Genomic DNA, 19,244 nt, shown 5'->3' with positions numbered 1-19,244 from the left:
TAGTAACAGTTGAAAGGAACATTCATTCATTCATTCAATTTTCATTCATTCATTGTTCCCTCCGAGTCCTTCCTCCTTCTCTCCCTCAGTCCTCCCTTCCTTCCTTTCTTCTACAGAGCATAAAGAGCAATGTAGCTTGCTCTTTCTTGAGTTCAGCATCTGTCCTTCCTTCCCTCCTTCCTTCCCTCCCTCCTTCCTTCCTTCCTTCCTTCCTTTCTTCTACAGAGCATAAAGAGCAAAGTAGCTTGCTCTTTCTTGAGTTCAGCATCTGTCCTTCCTTCCCTCCTTCCTTCCTTCCCCCCCTTTCTCCCCTTCCTCCCTTGCACCCACTCTTCCTTCTCTGCCATGTTACAAGTTTGTCTTCCTCCCTCCCTCCCTCCCCCTTCCCTTTCCTTCCCCAGAGCATAAAACAGTCGAAGCGGCTTGCTGATTCCATGGTTTATGTAATTATGATTCGTTGAGATTTGGGATATGATACACTAAGCTATAATCCTCCATCCACCATTCACACAGTAGGTTAACCTCAAACCCACCAATGGTATCACCTGAACCCCACCTCTAGCTGGGTCTGTCCCTTGAGGGGTTTAAGCTTTTAGATCAGGCCTTCTTCTTCTTCTTGAAGTAAATGGGGCCCCAATCACCAACACCTCTCCTCCCACCATCTTCAAGGATAGGGAGGTTGAATTATGCACCACGCGGAATTGGACTAAAGGCAGCTAACCAACTTGCTCAGCCATGTAAACAGCTTCCTCCTCGGTGAAGAATGTGTCTGGGGCCATTCAAGGAATCACGTACTAAGCCCAGGCTCATAATCAGCTTCAGAGACAAAACATTGCTCTCACTACTCGGGTTTCCACCTCCCTCTCCCTGAGAGAGAGATGGGAATCAGGGTTGAAAAATGAAAGCCCCGCCAAACCTCCTGCCCAACCATCTCATTGAATCAGAAAAGGAGGAGGAGGAGGAGGAGGAGGAGGAGGAGGAGGAGAGGAAGAGGACAGAGAAGAAGAAGAGAAGGAGGAGGACGAGGAAATGGGGGAGGGGGAGGAAGAAGAAGAGGAAGACGAGGAGGAGGAGGAAGAAGAAGAAGAGGAGGGGGAGGGGGAGGGGGGAGGAGAAAAAGAAGAAGAGGAAGAAGATGAGGAAGAGATGGAGGAGGAAGAGGAAATGGAGGAGGGGAAGAAGAGGAAGAGGAGGAGGAGGAAGAAGAAGGAGGAGGAGGAAGAAGAGGAGGAAGAAGAATAGGAAGAGGTAGAGGAAGAAGAGGGGGAGGGGAAGGAGGTGGAGGAAGAAGAAGAAGAGGAAGAAAATGAGGAAAAAGGAGATGAGGAAGAGGAGGAGGAGGAAGAGGAAATGGAGGAGGGGAAGAAGGGGAGGAGGAGGAAGAAGAAGAAGGAGAGGAAATGGAGGAAGAGGAAGAAGAGGAAGCAGAGGAGGAAGAAGAAGAGGAAGAGGAGGAGGGGAAGGAGGTGGAGGAAGAAGAAGAAGAGGAAGAGGAAGAAGAAAAGGAGGAGAGGGAGGAGGGGAGGAGGAGGGGAGGAGGAAAAGAAGAGGAAGAGGAGGAGGAAGAGGAGGAAGAGGAGGAAGAGGAGGAGGAGGAGAAGAAGAAGAAAGAAGGAACCAAGAGACAAGAGACATCGCTACTCTGCTTCTTGGAAAGCATGTTAGGGTGACATACCCCAAGTTGTTACTGTTTTAAATCACCAGGGGGAGTGTTGATTGAAGGAGGGGGGGGTCACATGTTAGCAACTTTTCAATATCTAAGGGGCTGCCACAAAGAAAAGTGGGGGCGTGCAGTCAACTTATTTTCCAAAGCACCTGAGGGGTAGGTCAAGAAAAAATGGATGGAAACTAATCAAGGAGAGAAGCAAACTAGAACTAAGGAGGACAATTAACCAGTGGAACAGTTTGCCACCAGAGGTTGTGGGTGCTCATCCCAAATTTTCAATGCAAGTGAGATGGACACTAAATCTGATAGAACGAAGAAAAGGGCTGGGTATAGTTTGAAAAATAAAGATTTTTTTTTAAGAAAAGCAATTCTCTCCCTTCAGTCTTCAGGGAGGAAAAGATTTATTTATCCAGGATTGGGAGGGGGAAAAAAACCTTAGAAAATGATGACATCATTGCAGGAGAATGTCTCCTTTGATATCTCCAGGTCATACCTGCTCCACAAAAAAATACAAAAACTGAACCTTCCCAACAGAAGGGTCTATAAAACAAAACGTGAGTGTAGACTTAAGGATTTTTTTGTTATGAAATCTTAGAACAAGCTGGCTGGCGACTGGATGTCATTTAAGCATCCCTTCGCCGCGGCTTAATAAAAACAGACTGATGGAGGGACCTCCAGACTGGTGTCTTTCATTACACAACAATTAGCTTTCGATCATGTGTCTTGATAGACAGATTGCATTGATGGTGTGTAACAATCGCCACCTTATGAAATATAAATTGAATGCACATTGAGTGGGCTCCACCAAGTGCCCCAGGAAAATGGGAAGTTGAGAATGAAACCCACAACATAGGTGAGGGATGTCTCCACAACCTTATGTATTTGTAAAACATGGGAATGGCCTATAAAGCCCGACATGGCATCGGACCGGAATACCTTCGGTCCCAGAGAGTTGGCCTTCTCCGGGTCCTGTCGACTAAACAATGTCATCTGGCGGGCCCCAGGGGAAGAGCCTTCTCTGTGGTGGCCCCGGCCCTCTGGAATCAATTTCCCCCCTCCGGAGATTAGAACTGCCCCCACCCTCCTTGCCTTTCGTAAGCTACTGAAGATACCCCTGGGCTTATATTGTTTATATATGGTATGATTGTGTTGCATGGTTTTTAATAATGGGTTTTTAGATGTCTTTTAAATATATTGGATTTGTCACATTGTTGTTATTGTTGTGAGCCGCTCTGAGTCTCCGGAGAGAGGTGGCATACAAATCTAATTTATGATGATGATGATGATGATGATGATGATGATGATGATGATGATGATGTTATTGAGAGACAGGCGGTGTCTTATATTATTATTATTATTATTATTATTATTATTATTATTATTAACAACAACAACAATAAAATAATAATAATAATAATAATAAAATAATAATAATAAAATAATAATAATAATTAAATGATTAAATAATTAAATAATTAAATAGTTAAATAGTTAAATATTTAAATAATTAAATAACTAAATAACTAAATAGTTAAATAGTTAAATAGTTAAATAACTAAATAAATATTGTTCACACCTATTATTAATCTTCCCAGACTGGCTGTCTTCACTTGGATTAGATTAGACAAGGTTCAACAGCTTTCAAGGGGGATCAGACCTTGTCCTCTTATGCCCAGGTGAGGATTCCAGACTAATTCCCCACTTGATTCCCACTCCCCCAGGATCAGCCAATCTCTCTCCTAACTATTTTACACAATCTAAGCCCAGGGGTCTTCGGAGAAGGGCGGCATACAAGTCTAATAAATAATAATAAATAATTATTTTCAATCTTTGTCCTGTGGCCAAACAGATAGGACGCACAACCTATTCCTCTTTGTTTCTGGGATAATTCTTCAGCCTCCTTCCTCTTGTGACCTCAAATGTGTTTACTCTTCCTTTTTCAGCAGGGTGCTCCTGTGAATTTTCTCCTGTGGTCCTCAGTCGGTGAGGCCCTGCTCCCTAATCAAATGCACACCCCACCAAAGAAGGGGAACAGTCATCCAACAACATCCAGAACTCATTCCTCCCATATCGTTGATTATTATTATTATAGAAACATAGAAACATAGAAGTCTGACGGCAGAAAAAGACCTCATGGTCCATCTAGTCTGCCCTTATACTATTTTCTGTATTTTATCTTAGGATGGATCTATGTTTATCCCAGGCATGTTTAAATTCAGTTACTGTGGATTTATCTACCACATCTGCTGGAAGTTTGTTCCAAGGATCTACTACTCTTTCACTAAAATAATATTTTCTCATGTTGCTTTTGATCTTTCCTCCAACTAACTTCAGATTGTGTCCCCTTGTTCTTGTGTTCACTTTCCTATTAAAAACACTTCCCTCCTGGACCTTATTTAACCCTTTAATATATTTAAATGTTTTGATCATATCCCCCCTTTTCCTTCTGTCCTCCAGACTATACAGATTGAGTTCATTAAGTCTTTCCTGATACGTTTTATGCTTAAGACCTTCCACCATTCTTGTAGCCCGTCTTTGGACCCGTTCAATTTTGTCAATATCTTTTTGTAGGTGAGGTCTCCAGAACTGATGATTATGATTATTTATTAGATTTGTATGCCGCCCCTCTCCGTAGACTCTTATGGGGAGTTCTCCGTTGATGGCTTTCTGAGCCTGCCTTCCAAAATCTACCCGATATCCACACGCCGTCCCGCCCATTCACCTTTCAAAGAAGTGTTGGTCGATTGGCGGAAACCATTCCAGAGTAATGGAAGTTTCTGATCGGTCCACAACCTGAGGTGTGATGGCGATGGGGGCTGGCTTCTTGACGTGTTGCCAGCTTTGATACACTAGATCTAGGTAGCAGTGCATACGGGCAACCTGGTTTGGGGTGAAGGAATTGGTGCAGTCATCATCTAGAGTAGCACACGCCATCAAAAAACAGGAGAGAGAGAGAGAGAGTTAAGACTTAATAAAACAGGATTCCCCAGTTTTCTATTTGAATTTATTTATTTATTGGATTTGTATGCCGCCCCTCTCTGCAGACTCGGGGAGGCTAACATCAGTAATAAAAAACAGCATGTAAATCCAATACTAAAACAGCTAAAAAAACCTTATTTGTAAAACCAAACATACAAACAAACAAACAAGCATACCATGCATGAATTGTAAAGGCCTAGGGGGAAAGAATATCTCAGTTCCCCCATGCCTGACGGCAGAGGTGGGTTTTAAGGAGCTTACGGAAGGCGAGGAGGGTGGGGGCAATTCTAATCTCCGGGGGGAGTTGGTTCCAGAGGGCCAGGGCCGCCACAGAGAAGGCTCTTCCCCTGGGCCCCACCAAACGACATTGTTTTGTTGACGGGACCCGGAGAAGGCCCACCGGTCGCTGGGATTCGTGCGGCAGAAGGCAATCTCGTAGATACCCTGGTCCGGTGCCATGAATACTAAGTACTAGCAGCTTTCTGAACTCAGCCAAAGTTGAAGTGCTATATCTTAGTTGGTCTATAAAACTCTCTTTGAGCTGAGCTGTGCTTCTGAATCCTGACATGTCTTGTGGTCTGCCAGCAGCTTGCAGACCTGGCGGTAGAGTTGGACAGAGGCTGGGGAGGAATGGTTACAGAGGAGAAGGACTACTCAGGAGTAAGGTTTGGCGATAATTGGTCACTCCCATAGGCTGTATAAGTGGAGCACAAGGAAGGGCTTGTTGCAGGAAGCAACTTCATTCAACTAATGTCATTCTAGCTCAAACTCTGTGTTTTCTGTTTGGTCTGGCCAAGTTTCTTGCTAATTAATCTTTGGTAGCTTGTCAAGGAAGGTCAAGGTTCTTGAGCTTATTTGCATTTTCCCGAAAGACTATTGTTGGACTTGTTATCATTGTTTGGGACATATTATTGCTGTGAATGAAAATAATTACCAGCTGTTAAAATAAAAGAGATTTTTCGGATGCTGTTTGTGCTATATTATTGATTAGGAACCCGAGGTCAGAAAAACAAAAATGTCCATGTTATATTCTACCAATGCTATTTTGCATTATTTTCACCTTCCCATTCTGGACCACAGTGCTTATATCTACATCAAGCATAGCTTTGGATATGGACCTTACCGCCTTCAAAGCTGGATGCAGATTTGTGCAACCTGTGTGTCCAGATATTTATTGTGTGGCATTTTTATTGATTTATTTTTATTTTTATTTATTAAATTTGTATGCTGCCCCTCTCCGTAGACTCGGGGCGGCTCACAGCAGTGATAGAAACAATTTACAATACAAATCTAATAATACGAAGTTAAAAACCCATAATTTCTAAAACCTATCAGGATTAGGCCTAAACTTGCATGTATCTTACAGAAACAGAATCAGGAACTAAGTATTGTTGCAGTCAGATATCAAAACATTAAACAAGTTGTACAATCAGGAGACATTAAGTTATGTTATATTGAGACTGAATATAACACTGCAGATGTGTTCACAAAACCCATTAGGCATAAAACATAAGGCAACGATGGACCAGATGTGTACAGTTGCATTGGACTATTAGAAGGGGTGTCAGTATTAGGCCTAACCTGATATAATATCCCAATGCAGGAGGAAGGACTGTAATCGTTGTAATGACTATTATACATAAAGAATGCCGAATCATGGTGAGCCAACAAAATATGCTGCAACCTGATTGGTTGATAAATATATAAAAATATACGACACCTTTGCATAGGTGTGGTGGCAATGGTTGATAATAGTTGTTGGCTAGTTGTAGTATAGTGAGATAGAGTAAAGTTATAGTGTAAAGTGTAATTTTTGCTCCGAAGATGTAAATATATTTTCTCAAGAATTTCAGCTTCTGATATCTTGGTCTGTGGCTGGTTGGTTGGGTTGGGTTACCTTCTAAAATCGTAGCTTCAACAAAACCAACCTTGGCAACTTTATAAGACTGGCCCATTTGAATTCCCAGGACTCCCCAGCCAGCACAGGGAATTCTGGGAGTTGAAGTTGACAGGCCTTCGAATAGCCAAAGCTGGACACCTCCAAAGGTCTACCGCCTACAGTCAGCTACTGGTGCACCAGTTGCGGCCCTATCTGGACCGGGACTCATTGCTCACAGTCACTCATGCCCTCATCACCTCGAGGTTCGACTACTGTAATGCTCTGTACATGGGGCTAACTTTGAAAAGTGTTCGGAAACTTCAGATTGTGCAGAATGCAGCTGCGAGAGCAGTCATGGGCTTACCTAGGTATGCCCATGTTTCACCATCACTCCGCAGTCTGCATTGGCTGCCGATCAATTTCCGATCACAATTCAAAGTGTTGGTTATGACCTTTAAAGCCCTTCATGGCACTGGACCAGAATATCTCCGAGACCGCCTCCTGCCGCACGAATCCCAGCGACCGATTAGGTCCAACAGAGTGGGCCTTCTCCAGGTCCCGTCAACTAAACAATGTCGGTTGGCGGGCCCCAGGGGAAGAGCCTTCTCTGTGGCGGCACCGGCTCTCTGGAACCAACTCCCCCCAGAGATTAGAACTGCACCTACTCTTCCTGCCTTCCGTAAACTCCTTAAAACCCACCTTTGCCGTCAGGCATGGGGGAATTGAAACACCTCCCCCGGGCATGTTCAATTTATACATGGTATGCTTGTGTGTGTGTGTCTGTTAGTATATGTTTTTTTTTAAATCTTTAAATATTTTAAAGTTATTTGGATTATTTATGATTTGTTTTACTCTGTTGTGAGCCGCCCCGAGTCTTCAGAGATGGGCGGCATACAAATCTAAATAATAAATAAATAAATAAAAAATAAATAAAACAGTTCTTACCTGCGTAGCTCATGAAATTGTTGAACGGTGTGTTCTGGAAGTTACGGAACCCACACGTGTTACTATTGGCAGGGGGATCCGCACAGACTTTGTGAGTTGGGGTAGGATTGGTATCATGGCAGAGATCTCCCGTCTCGAAGGATGGTTCAGTTTCCATGCAGGGGTCGCTGCAGGAGAAGATCTCAGAGACCCCCTTAAAGACATGGTAGAGTCCAAGGCTGTGCCCGACTTCATGGATCATGGTGTGAGTGTGACCCGCAATGCCATAGAAGGAAGGGTTCAGGACGATGCCTCCTGTGCAGACAAGAAGGAGGAAGAGAAGAAGGGATAAGTGGTCAAAGCAATGGAAAATGCAGTTTAATGTTCCCAAATTTAGCATCATGCACTTGGGGAAAAGGAATCCTCAATCTGAGTATTGTATTGGCAGTTCTGTGTTAGCAAAAACTTCAGAAGAGAAGGATTTAGGGGTCGTGATTTCTGACAGTCACAAAATGGGTGGACAGTGCGGTCAGGGAAAGCGAGTAGAATGCTTGGCTGCATAGTTAGAGGTATAACAAGCAGAAAGAGGGAGATTGTGATCCCATATAGAGCACTGGTGGGACCACATTTGGAGTTTGCGGAGAGGGGCAGCATACAAATCTAATTAATAATAATAATAATAATAATAATAATAATAATAATAATAATAATAATACTGTGTTCAGTTCTGCAGACCTCACCTACAAAAAGATATTGATAAAATTGAGCGGGTGCAAAGACAGGCTACAAGAATGGTGGAAGGTTTTAAGCATAAAACGTATCAGGAAAGACTTCATGAACTCAATCTGTATAGTCTGGAGGACAGAAGGAAAAGTGGGGACATGATCAAAACATTTAAATATGTCAAAGGGTTAAATAAGGTTCAGGAGGGAAGTGTTTTTAATAGGAATGTGAACTTGAGAACAAGGGGCACAATCTGAGGTTAGTTGGGGGAAAGATTGGAAGCAACGTGAGAAAATATTATTTTAGTGAAAGAGTAGTATATTCTTGGAACAAACTTCCAGCAGACGTGGTTGGTAAATCCACAGGAACTGAATTTAAACATGCCTGGGATAAGCATATACCCATCCTAAGATAAAATACAGGAAATAGTGTAAGGGCAGATCAATATTCTATGTTTCTATGTTTCTAAGGCACATTGTTCAGAGCTTCAGAAACATTGTGGAAGAAAAGAACACACAGACACAAGACTTGTGTGGTGTCATGGCCACAGTGTTTGCAACAAACTTCCTTTTCATGGGGACAAAATGAATTGTGGACGGATCCCAGTTTTTGATGCTTGCTCCCGGGAACCCTAAGCAATGTCATTGCTTAGAACCAGAAAGGAAGACCAACAAAACTTCTTCATTATTTCCTTGGTGTTTGTAGACTTGGAAGCAAGAAAATACATATATTAGAGGAGGAAGAAAAACAGGACGAGGGACTCTTTGCTGGAGACCAATAAGTCAATTTATTTGTCTGTCTGTTTGTATCCTGCCTTTATCATTTTTTATAAATAATTTAAGGCATTATACTTCCTCCTCCTCCTATTTTCTCCCCAGTAACAAGCCAGTGGGATGAATAGAGCTGAGAGAGAATGACTGGTTCAAGGTCACTCAGCTAGTTTTCATGGCTAACGCAAGACTAGAACTCACCATCTCCTGGTGATTGACCAAAATTCACCTAGCCATTTTTTATGGCTAAAGTAGGACTAGAATTTACTGATTCCTGGTGATTGGCCCAAAATCAACCAGTTATCATTCATGCCTAAAGTGGGATTAGAACTCACAGTCACCTGGTGATTGGCCGAAAATCACCTAATCCACTTTCACAGCTAAGCCAAAACTAAAACTCACCAACTCCTGGTGATTAGCTGTAAATCACTTTCATGGCTAAGGCAGGACTAGAACTCACAACTCATAGAGAGCCGGGGTGGCGCAGCAGGTAGAGCACTGAACTGCAGGCCACTAAAGCTGACTGTAAATCTGTAGGTCAGTGGTTCAAATCTCATCACCGGGTCAAGGTTGACTCAGCCTTCCATCCTTCAGAGGTGGGTAAAATGAGGACCCAGATTGTTGGGGAAATATGCTGGCTCTGTTAAAAAGTGCTATTGCTGACATGTTGTAAGCTGCCCTGAGTCTAAGTAGAAGTGCAGCATAAAAATCAAATAGATAGATAGATAGATAGATAGATAGATAGATAGATAGATAGATAGATAGATAGATAGACAGACAGACAGACAGACAGACAGACAGACAGACAGACAGACAGACAGACAGACAGATGATAGGTAGGTAGGAAGGTAAGTAGATAGATAGATAGAGAGAGAGAGAGAGAGAGAGATGATAGATAGATAGATAGATAGATAGATAGATAGATAGATAGATAGATAGATAGATGATAGATGATAGGTAGGTAGGAAGGAAGGTAGATAGATAGATAGATAGATGATAGATAGATAGATAGATAGATAGATAGATAGATAGATAGATAGATAGATGATAGGTAGGTAGCTAGATAGATAGGTAGGTGGGTGGGTGGGTGGGTGGATGGATGGAAGGTAGGTAGGTAGGTAGGTAGGTAGGTAGATAGATAGATAGATAGATAGATAGATAGATAGATAGATAGATAGATAGATAGATAGATAGATAGATAGATATTGGCCAAAAGTCACCCAGTCACTTTTCATGCCTAAAGCAGGATCTCACCATCCCCTGGTGATTGTCCAAAGTCAACCATGCCTAAAGTGAGATTAGAATTCACAGTCACCCGGTGATTCGCTGAAAATCACCTAATCTGCTTTCAAGCTAAAGGAAAACTAGAATTCACAGCCACCTGGTGATTGGCCCAAAGTCACCCATTTGGAATTAATGGTTAAGGCAGGGCTAGAACTGACCATCTACCAATTTGTAGTCTGGCGCTTTCACCTAGAGACCAAACTGGACCCAATTCCTGGATACCATCTCATGGGAACCTAAAACTCCCGGGCGATTGTATGAGAATCCAAAACAGAATCCATACGAGGTGGTGGGGGGGGGGGGGTTTTGCAACAGATCCATCGTCCCAGAGCACAATTCGTTGTTTATTTTCTTCTCCTGTCATTTGAGGCTTTGGTTTTCTTTTGCTTATCTTTCTCTTTCTTTCTGATGGTTGGAGATATTGGGGAAGAAGAAGAAGAAAAATATCTCACTGAACAGAGAAGATAAACATCACAGTACAGACTGGCACAACTTTATCAGAGCCGAGTAGCTGAGCAGGTTGTTAAGATTCTTCTGTCTGCTTCAGGGAGGGGGGAAAAAGAGGAAAGGGATGGTCTATTTTTCAATGCTGTCAAAGGTCTAAATCAATTCCCCCCCCCTTTTTTTTAAATGAAAGCGGGAGATCGGTGGGGGGGTGTTGTGTGTGTGCGTGTTCCCCGATGATAATGCATTCCAAAGTTAAGATCTGGACAACTGAACATATTTCATTTTATTTCTCTTATTAAACAGATATTGGATTTAGCGAATGGGTGGGGGGAAACGAACGTGGAGAGGCGGGGCAGGGTTTTTCTGAGCGCAAAGGGGGCAGAGAAGGTGTCCAAACAGGAAATTAATTCTCCCTGTTCTTCGGTTCCTCCCCACCCACCCCCTCCCTTCTTCCTTTATAGCTGACTTCAAACTGACGGTACAATAATTAGAATTGGTGCTATAGCAGGTGAATTCATTGAAGACACACTCCCTTTGAACACCAAGGAGTGGAATGGGATGGCGTGGAATGGAATGGAGTGAACTGGGGAGGAGGGGAAAGGAGAGGAGAGGAGATGTTTATACTTAATATAAAAGAAAAATATTAATTCCTGTGCATACACAGAAGCAAAATCACACTGGGAGGCGTGCGCATGCGCGCAGCAAAAGCAAATCTCAGTTTTCGGGAGTGGTGCACCATCCTTATACATAGAAACATAGAAGATTGACGGCAGAAAAAGACCTCCTAGCCCATCTAGTCTGCCCTTATACTATTTCCTGCATTTTTATCTTAGGATGGATCTATGTTTATCCCAGGCATGTTTAGATTCATTTACTGTGGATTTACCAACCATGTTTGCTGGAAGTTTGTTCCAAGTATCTACTACTCTTTCAGTCAAATAATATTTTCTCACGTGGCTTCTGATCTTTCCCCCAACTAACCTCAGATTGTGCCCCCTTGTACTTTTGTTCACTTTCCTATTAAAAACACTTCCCTCCTGGACCTTATTTAACCCTTTAACATATTTAAATGTTTCGATCGTGTCCCCCTTTTTCCTTCTGTCCTCCAGACTATAGAGATTGAGTTTATTAAGTCTTTCCTGATAAGTTTTATGCTTAAGGTTTTCCACCATTTTTGGACCCGTTCAGTTTTATCAATCTCTTTTTGTAGTTGAGGTCTCCAGAACTGGACAAAGTATTCCAAACGTGGTCTCACCAGCGCTCTATACAGCGGGATCACAATCTCCCTCTTCCTGCTTGTTATACCTCTAGCTATGCAGCCAAGCATTCTACTTGCTTTCCCTACTGCCTGACTGCACTGTTCACCCATTTGGAGACTGTCAGAAATCATCACCCCTAAATCCTTCTCTTCTGTCCCTTTTTCATCTGTGTAATCTCCTTGTTCTTCATTTTCTAAGTAGAGGTACCACTGTATGTCTTTTTTTAATAAAGATTATTTTTATTAAAAAAGAAATAGAGTTTGACACCCTCACCTTATCCCCTTGCTTAAACTCAAGTATCTGTGAAATCTATTGGCTAAGGCTGTTCCTTCTATAGTTGATAGTTATGATAAAGTTTATCTATTTTGTTATCCATGATAACCTTGCTTGCTCTGTAATATAATCTGAATTTTGCTCACCTCTCTTTTAAATCTGAGATTAACTCAGAAATCACTACCCCTCAATCCTTCTCTTCTGAAGTTTTTCCTAACACAGAACTGCCAATACAATACTCAGACTGAGGATTCCTTTTCCCTAAGTGCATTATTTTACATTTATTTCACATTATACAAACTGGTTGCATCCCTCTACTGGTTGTGCGGTCATGCGCGCCATAAACCCGGAAGACAAACAGACAACGCCATGTGTGCCTGATGTCACAGATTCATGTGTCACTTTGGGCACCCGTGCCATAGGTTCACCATCAGGGATCTAACCACTGCACCCCAACTCTGCCTTACCCAAGTGGACTAAAGCTTCTTTGTCCCAAGGAAAGGTGGCCATGCCAGCTAGCTCTTCTTCAGAAGAATTGGCAAAGAAGATGTTGAGGTGCGTGGAGCCGTTGAGGTTGAGCCTGTTCTTCAGTTCCTTGACATCTAAGTAGGCCCTGAAACAAGAATAAGAAAGATCGGTTAGCATGCTAACGTTGCTCCTCGCCCTACCTGTGCCAGGTATATCCAGTGGTGGCCTACGAGCCGGAACGCAAAATTGCGCTCGCCGCCGCTCATAAATTCTTACAGGGCCAGCATGATTTTCTTTCTTTCTTTCTTTCTTTCTTTCTTTCTTTCTTTCTTTCTTTCTTTCTTTCCTTCCTTCCTTCTTTCTTTCTTCTTTCCTTCCTTCCTTCCTTCCTTCCTTCCTTCATTCAATTATTCATTCATTCATTCATTCCTTCATTTATTAGATTTGTATGCCGCCCCTCTCCGCAGACTCGGGACGGCTCACAACAATAATAAAACAAAATACAGAGAACAAATCTAATATTTAAAATCTAAAAAAACCCATTATTTAAAAGAACATACAACACAAGCATACCATACATAAAACTATATAGGCCTGGGGGAAAATGTCTCAATTCCCCCATGCCTGACGGCAGAGGTGGGTTTTAAGGAGTTTGCGAAAGGCAAGGAGGGTGGGGGCAATCCTAATCTCCGGGGGGAGCTGGTTCCAGAGGGTCGGGGCCACCACAGAGAAGGCTCTTCCCCTGGGTCCCGCCAGATGACATTGTTTAGTCGACGGTGCCCGGAGAAGGACAACTCTGTGGGACCTAACCGGTCGATGGGATTCGTGCGGCAGAAGGCTGTCTCGGAGATTTTTTTTGCTGCTGCACCTGTGGAGGTAGCAAAATCGCGCATGGAGCTGCAGGTGCCCCCATGTTTCGGTATGCGCAGAAGCAAAAAAAAAACACCTCGCCAAAACATGTGCATACCTGCGGCTCTGTTTGTGATTTTGCTTCCTCCACAGGTCGTCAGGCATGGGGGAATTGAAATTTCCCTTCCCCCTAGGCTTATAGAATTTATACATGGTATGCTTGCATGTATGAGTGGTTCTTTAAATTGGGGTTTTTTAGATTATTTTTAATATTAGATTTGTTTACATTGTCTTTTTATATTGTTGTTAGCCGCCTCGAGTGTTCGGAGAGGGGTGGCATACAAATCTAAATAATAATAATAATAATAATAATAATAATAATAATAATAATAATAATAATAATAATAATATCGCACTGGCCCCGGAAGAACTTATGAGCCACGGCGGTGAGCGCAATTTAGCGTTCCGGTTCGTAGCCCACCGCTGGGTATATCTAACATCTAACCATTACGATTTGCAATCGCTCTGCTCTTGGCCAGCAAGATCTGAAAAGTTAACCAGATAATCGGGATCAAGATTCAAGGAGAGAGGAACACAAGATTAAATGCCGGGAAGAAACCACAAAGGCTCTAGACAACAGGTGATAACAATAAGCTTGTCCAGCTGCAAAACAAAGATGATAAGGAGGAACTTAACTTCTGAGGAAGAAACTTTTGTCAAAAAAAAAAAAAGAGAGAGAGACTGCCTGTGAAATAACAAGAGATCCAGTGAAATGGATTTGGGTTGTTGATTTGACAGAAGGCAATAAAAACACATTTCAAAAAGAATTGCAACAAGTTAGGGAAAGAAAGAAATCAAGTTCTTGAAAGGCAGAGGAAGTTAAAACGTTCCTGGTTGGAATTTGGGATAACAATCAAAAACAATCCAAAATAAACATGGTTAGTCTAATTCAAATGTCGGGGTTTTTTTTAAATGCAGGATTAACAAAGAACAAGTAATAAATTTTACATACATTGAGAGAACATATATATTATTTGTCTCTCGACACAAAAATATGTAACCCTTCCCTGGTGCAGAGCTGAAGGGATTGGATACTGTAGCCCAGAGGATAATTCTCTGCCTTACAAGGCAAAGGTTGCAGGTTCAAGTCCCAGTGAGTATGGCTAGCTGATGAGGCCAAAATAAGGCCGAAATAGATCTATCCTAGTCTCCCTTAATTTTCAAATTCAGCAAAAAAACATGTGACGTATATATATATATATATATATGTGTGTGTGTGTGTGTGTGTGTGTGTGTGTGTGTGTGTATGTATATGAATGTATGACATGTTTTTGCTGAATTTTTAAAATTAAGGGAGACTAGGATAGCACTATTTCTGCCTTGTTCTGGTTAGGGTATCTATATCTATATATCCCTTTGTTTAAGTTAAGCTTTCCCAGTTAAATTCAGATTTTTTTTTTAAAAAAATGAATAACATAAAAAGAGTTTAAGCAAGGGTTTAATTCAAATGCCAGATTGAAAAAAATTGCATATTCCTCAGTTTAAAAAAACGAATGACTTAAAAAGAGGGTTGGACAAACTTTTCCTAAACTCAGATTATATTACACAACAAGCAAGTTTATCTTGGATAACACAATGGATATGGATAAACTTTCCCATAACAATCAACTATAGAAGGAACAGCCTTAGCCAATGGAATTCACAGATACTTGAGTTTAAACAAGGATTTATGGCAAGGGTGTCAAGCTCTATTTCTCTATACATACATACATACATACATACATACATACATACATACATACATACACAGTATATATATATATAGTATTTATTTAGTTTTTTTTCATTAAAAAAGACATACAAGATAAAACAACACATGAAATACAGCAAAAAAATACATCAAAACAAATACCAAGAATGATTACTCTCTTTTATAGTTTGTTCAGAATGTTTCTATATCTAATTTCATGTTACAATACTATTTGGTTTCCTTTAGCCTACATTAACATTTATCTAAGTCTATGTATATAGTTGTTTAATCTCCTATTGTATTTTCCATATCCATATCCTATACTGTATTATACATATATATACACAATTCTTCTGTTATTCTTAGGGAGAAAGAATACAGGCATTTACAGATTCACCTGGGGAATTTTGTGTTTTAGAACCAAATTTTTAACAGGTGATAACAATAATCAAAGATTGTGGTTGCTTTTCCAGATGCAAAACAAATATGATAATGAAGAACTTAACTTCTGAGGAAGTAAATTTGTCAAAGAAAAAGAGACTGTACAGTCAGAGAAAATTAAAACTTTTCTGGCTAGAATTTGGGATGACAATTTTAAAAAAAATCTAAAATAAATGTGGTTGGTCTAATTCAAATGCCAGTTTAAAAAATTGCAGGATTAACAAAGAACAAATAATAAATTTTGCATACATTGAGAAAAAAAAATTATCCTCAGTTTAAGTTAAGTTTTCTCAGTTAATCTCATATTTAAAAGAGAGAAGGGCAAACTTTTCCTAAACTCAGATTATATTACAGAGCAAGCAAGGTTATCATGGATAACAGAATAGATAAACTTTATCATAACTATCAACTATAGAAGGAACAGCCTTAGCCAATAGATTTCACAGATACTTGAATTTAAGCAAGGGGTTAAGGTGAGGGTGTCAAACTCTATTTCTTTTTTAATAAAAATAATCTTTATTAAAAAAAGACATACAGTGGTACCTCTACTTAGAAAATAAAGAACAAGGAGATTACACAGATGAAAAAGGGACAGAAGAGAAGGATTTAGGGGTGGTGATTTCTGACAGTCTCCAAATGGGTGAACAGTGTGGTCAGGCAGTAGGGGAAGTGAATAGAATGCTTGGCTGCATAGCTAGAGGTATAACAAGCAGGAAGAGGGAGATTGTGATCCCGCTGAATAGAGCACTGGTGAGACCACATTTGGAGTACTGTGTCCATTTCTGGGGACCTCACCTACAAAAAGAGATTGATAAAATTGAGCAGGTCCAGAGACGGGCTACAAAAATGGTGGAAGGTCTTAAGCATCAAACCTATCAAGAAAGACTTCATGAACTCAATCTGTAGAGTCTGGAGGACAGCAAGGAAAGGGAGGGACACGATCGAAACATTTAAATATGTTAACGGGTTAAATAAGGAGGGAAATGTTTCTAATAGGAAAGTGAACACAAGAACAAGAGAGCACAATCTGAGGTTAGATGGGGGAAAGATCAGAAGCCACGTGAGAAAATATTATTTGACTGAAAGAGCAGTAGATGTTTGGAACAAACTTCCAGCAGATGTGGTTGGTAAATCCACAGTCACGGAATGTAAACATGCCTGGGATAAACATAGATCCATCCTAAGATAAAAATACAGGAAATGGTATAAAGGGCAAACTAGATGGACCAGGAGGTCTTTTTCTACCGTCGATCTTCCATGTCTCTATGTTTCACAATACCAGGATTGCCCACAGACACACACATTTTTTCCTTGCTAGCACACCAGCCTTCCTCACTCCCCTCTCCCCAACCTGCTGAATGAAGTCATCAAATTGGAAATAGCTTTGGGCTTGGCAGTCCCCGGCCCCTCCTTTCGCTGAATCATGAAAGCTACCTCCCTAGGCACAGAACCAAGAAGGAAGAGGGTGTTTTCTTTCCAGGAAAGGAAGAAGGAACAGTAGCTGTCCTTCTGAAGATTGCAGCTCGGCTACGCACGCTCCTGTTTATTTTATTTTATTTTATTTGTCAAACATGTAAAGGATAGTAGTTTGTATAAACATAACAAGAGTACAAAGTAATGATAAAAGAGGATAATACGACAGTAGGGCAGGGAAGGTAGGCACAGTGGTGCACTTATGCACGCCCCTTACAAATCTCTTAGAAACCGGGAGAAGTTCAATTCAATCTAAGGTGGAAGATTTCATTCATTCATTCATTCATTCATTCATTCATTCATTCATTCATTTGTTCATTTGACTTCTCTACCTCCCAATCCCAAAAGACTCAGAGCGGCTTACAATAATAACAAAAATACAAATATACTGCTCAAAAAATAATAATAACTCAGAGAACACATCCTAGATCTGAAAGAATGAAATATTCTCATTGAATATGTCATTTGCACAACTATTCCATTTGCACAACAGCAGGTGAAATTGACTGTCAATCACAATTGACCTCTCCAGGTTCCTTAGAGGTCAGTAAGGGGCGTGCATAAGTGCACCAGTGTGCCTTCCGTCCCCTGTCCAATTGTCTCTCCTTATCTCATTTATCTTTTTTTCCTTTCAAATATGTTCACCTATACTTTTATATCTTTTCTTCTATTTGTCTCTTTAGTTATATTACTAAATATCTATTCTTTTCAATGTGTATTATGTATTGGACTAAATTAATAAATTAATAAATTAATTAATTAATAAATCTGTGTTGCTTCGTAAGTGGACAGTTTGATTTCTCAGAAGTTTGATTGATTTGGAGTTATGTTCTGCTTCTTAAGTGTTGCCTTTATTTTTTTGAGCAGTGTAGATACAGAACTTGAATTGAATATCTAAAATTGAATATTAAATTTAGATTTAATATCTAAAACTATAAAGCCCCATAATAAAAAAACCATTTATTATTTTAAGAAAAACCAGTCATAATCACACCATTCATACAATTTGGCCATGAGAGATGAGGTTTTTGTGGCCTTATGGAAGGTCAGTAGGGTGTACGGACATCGGGGGGGGGAGTTGGTTGCAGAGAGCCAGGGCAGCCACAGAGAAGGCCCTCCCCCGCGGTCCCACCAACCTGCATTGCTTAATCGACGGGACCTGGAGGAGCCCAACTCTGTGTGCTCTTATTGGTCTTCTTTGGGGAAGAAACCACAGAGTCGGGTAATGCATTCCAGGCATTGATCACTCTGTTGCTGAAGTTGTATCAACTACAGTCGAGTTTATAGCGGTTTACATTGAGTTTGAATCTATTATGTGCTCGTGCATTGCTGCGGTTGAAGGTGACATAGTCCTTAACATGAAGGACATTTTGGTATATGGTTTTATGAACTACAGTTAGATCAGATTGGAGGCGACGTAGTTAAAAATTGTTTAATTGCAATATTTCAAGTCTGGTGGAATAAATATTCTTGAGTGTCCTCTCTGTAGGCTTGTGGCAAAGACAAAAGGGAGTCTCTGTAAGCATTAAAAAGAATTAGCTGTCCTCAAAAGAGGTGGGTTGGCATTGGTTAATAGTATTAGATCAGGAAATGCTACTGGTTCAGCCCAGTTTGGGTGTACTGGTAACGGTGGCCGCCAGCGGTTCAGAGAACCAGTAGCATTGGCAACGTAAGATGGTTGGTGAGAAAACAAGTAGTTGGCCACTTGGGAAATAGCAATAGCATGTTGACTTATATACTGCTTCCTAGGGCTTTTACAGCCCTCTCTAAGCAGTTTTACAGAATCTGCGTCTTACCCCCAACAATCTGGGTCCTCATTTGACCCACCTCGGAAGGACGGAATGCTGAGTCAACCTTGAGGATCGAACAGAATCAGAATCAGCTGGCAATACTGCATTCTAACCACTGCATACCATGGATGGAAGCTTCTCTAAGCAGTTTACAGAGTCAGCTTGCAATACAGCATTCTAACAACTATGCCACCATAGCAAGGAAGAAAGGAAGGAAGGGAGGGAGGGAGGAAGAAAATATACAATATATAGGTAGGTAGGTAGGTAGG

General features: G+C 41.1%; 1 protein-coding gene across 1 annotated transcript in view; it reads right to left on the bottom strand.

The window, feature by feature from the left end:
- Nucleotides 1-19,244, bottom strand: part of PAPPA (pappalysin 1) — a 157,816-nt gene that overhangs the window by 99,365 nt on the left and 39,207 nt on the right. The window contains 3 exon segments of the mRNA XM_070759604.1: nucleotides 4,389-4,581; nucleotides 7,470-7,763; nucleotides 12,672-12,817. Coding sequence (XP_070615705.1) covers nucleotides 4,389-4,581; nucleotides 7,470-7,763; nucleotides 12,672-12,817 — 633 coding nt within the window.

This window comes from Erythrolamprus reginae, chromosome 8 (genome assembly GCF_031021105.1).
Source record: "Erythrolamprus reginae isolate rEryReg1 chromosome 8, rEryReg1.hap1, whole genome shotgun sequence".
Lineage (NCBI taxonomy): Eukaryota > Metazoa > Chordata > Lepidosauria > Squamata > Dipsadidae > Erythrolamprus > Erythrolamprus reginae.
This window is presented reverse-complemented; position numbering and strand designations above follow the sequence as displayed.